We start from the raw sequence: 1,707 nt of genomic DNA on the forward strand, positions 1-1,707 counted from the left end.
AGGGAGGGAGGAAGTTTAAAGAGGAAATATTGGGGAGGGAGGAAGCTTAAAAAGAGGAAATATTAGGGAAAGAGGGAGGGAGGGAGGAAGTTTAAAGAGGAAATAGGGAGGGAAGGAGGAAGTTTAAAGAGGAAATATTAGGGAGGGAGGAAGCTTAAAAAGAGGAAATATTAGGGAAAGAGGGAGGGAGGAAGGAAGTTTAAAGAGGAAAGAGGAAATATTAGGGAGGGAGGGAAGGAGGGATGGAGGAAGGAAGTTTAAAGAGGAAATATTAGGGAGGGAGGAAGCTTAAAAAGAGGAAATATTAGGGAAAGAGGAAGGAAGGAAGTTTAAAGAGTAAAGAGGAAATATTAGGGAGGGAGGGAGGGAGGAAGTTTAAAAAGAGGAAATATTAGGGAAGGAGGAAGGAAGTTTAAAAAGAGGAAATATTAGGGAGAGAGAGAGGAAGGAAGTTTAAAGATGAAATATTAGGGAGGGAGAGAGGAAGGAAGGAAGGAAAGAAGGAAGGAAGGAAAGGTTTGCTAAATGAAGTTCTATAAAAATAAAAAGCCAAAACAGAAAGGAAACTCATCTTCCAAATAAACAATCCTGCTAACAAACAGGGAGAAACAGGTCTCACCCAACCAAGATGAACAAGCAAGGATTAAGCCTGGCGGGAGGGACATTCTTGCCCAGATTTCAAGATTCGGTGGTTCTCTGACCATAGAGCGGCCTTTGCGTGAACCTGGGTGCTCTGTCCTGGTGGGACCTACCTCGAAGGGCTGCGAAATGTCTCCCCAATTTCAAAATCCCCCCAATTTCTCTCTAATGGGTGGCCACAATGGGCTTTTGGGTGAATAGGGCCATTGAAGACAAACGGAAACATAAGGAACATAGCCTCAGGAATCTCGCTCAGCTCCCAGCAGCCCCTGGGAAAACGTATTAGAATATTTCCATGGCAATTGCCGAATTTCAAGCTGTCAATCTTTCTTCTCACTAAGCCAATTGTTCTCCTGAAGAGAGCAGGAAGCAGGACGTAACCCAAGGCCTATGACTTATGCATATTTATACGCAACACTCGCACAAGTGAGGCCCGAAGCCCCAACGATACTCACACAAGTGAGGCCCGAAGCACCAATGACACTCGCACAAGTGAGGCCCGAAGCACCAGCGATGCTCACACAAGTGAGGCCCGAAGCACTAAGGATGCTTGCACAAGTGAGGCCCGAAACACCAGCGACACTTGCACAAGTGAGGCCCGAAGCCCAACGATACTCGCACAAGTGAGGCCCGAAGCACCAATGATGCTTCCACAAGTGAGGCCCGAAGCACTAAGGATGCTTGCACAAGTGAGGCCCGAAACACCAGCGACACTTGCACAAGTGAGGCCCGAAGCCCAACGATACTCACACAAGTGACGCCCAAAGCACTAAGCACTAAGGATGCTTGCACAAGTGACGCCCAAAGCCCCAACAATACTCACACAAGTGAGGCCTGAAGCACCAATGATGCTTCCACAAGTGACGCCCGAAGCACTAAGGATGCTTGCACAAGTGAGGCCCGAAACACCAGCGACACTTGCACAAGTGAGGCCCGAAGCCCAACGATACTCACACAAGTGACGCCCAAAGCACTAAGCACTAAGGATGCTTGCACAAGTGACGCCCAAAGCCCCAACAATACTCACACAAGTGAGGCCCGAAGCACCAATGATGCTTCCACAAGTGA

At 48.0% G+C, this 1,707-nt stretch overlaps 1 protein-coding gene across 1 annotated transcript in view; it reads right to left on the reverse strand.

The window, feature by feature from the left end:
- Positions 1-1,707, reverse strand: part of LOC107294802 (solute carrier family 22 member 17-like) — a gene marked incomplete at its 5' end in the record, with an annotated part of 9,407 nt that overhangs the window by 4,558 nt on the left and 3,142 nt on the right. Inside the window, one exon of the mRNA XM_015824064.1 lies at positions 1,255-1,310. Within this exon, the coding sequence (XP_015679550.1) occupies positions 1,255-1,310 (56 nt within the window). The remainder of the gene's footprint in view (positions 1-1,254; positions 1,311-1,707) is intronic.

Source organism: Protobothrops mucrosquamatus, unplaced genomic scaffold, assembly GCF_001527695.2.
Source record: "Protobothrops mucrosquamatus isolate PMUCROS unplaced genomic scaffold, P.Mucros_1.0 scaffold2100, whole genome shotgun sequence".
Lineage (NCBI taxonomy): Eukaryota > Metazoa > Chordata > Lepidosauria > Squamata > Viperidae > Protobothrops > Protobothrops mucrosquamatus.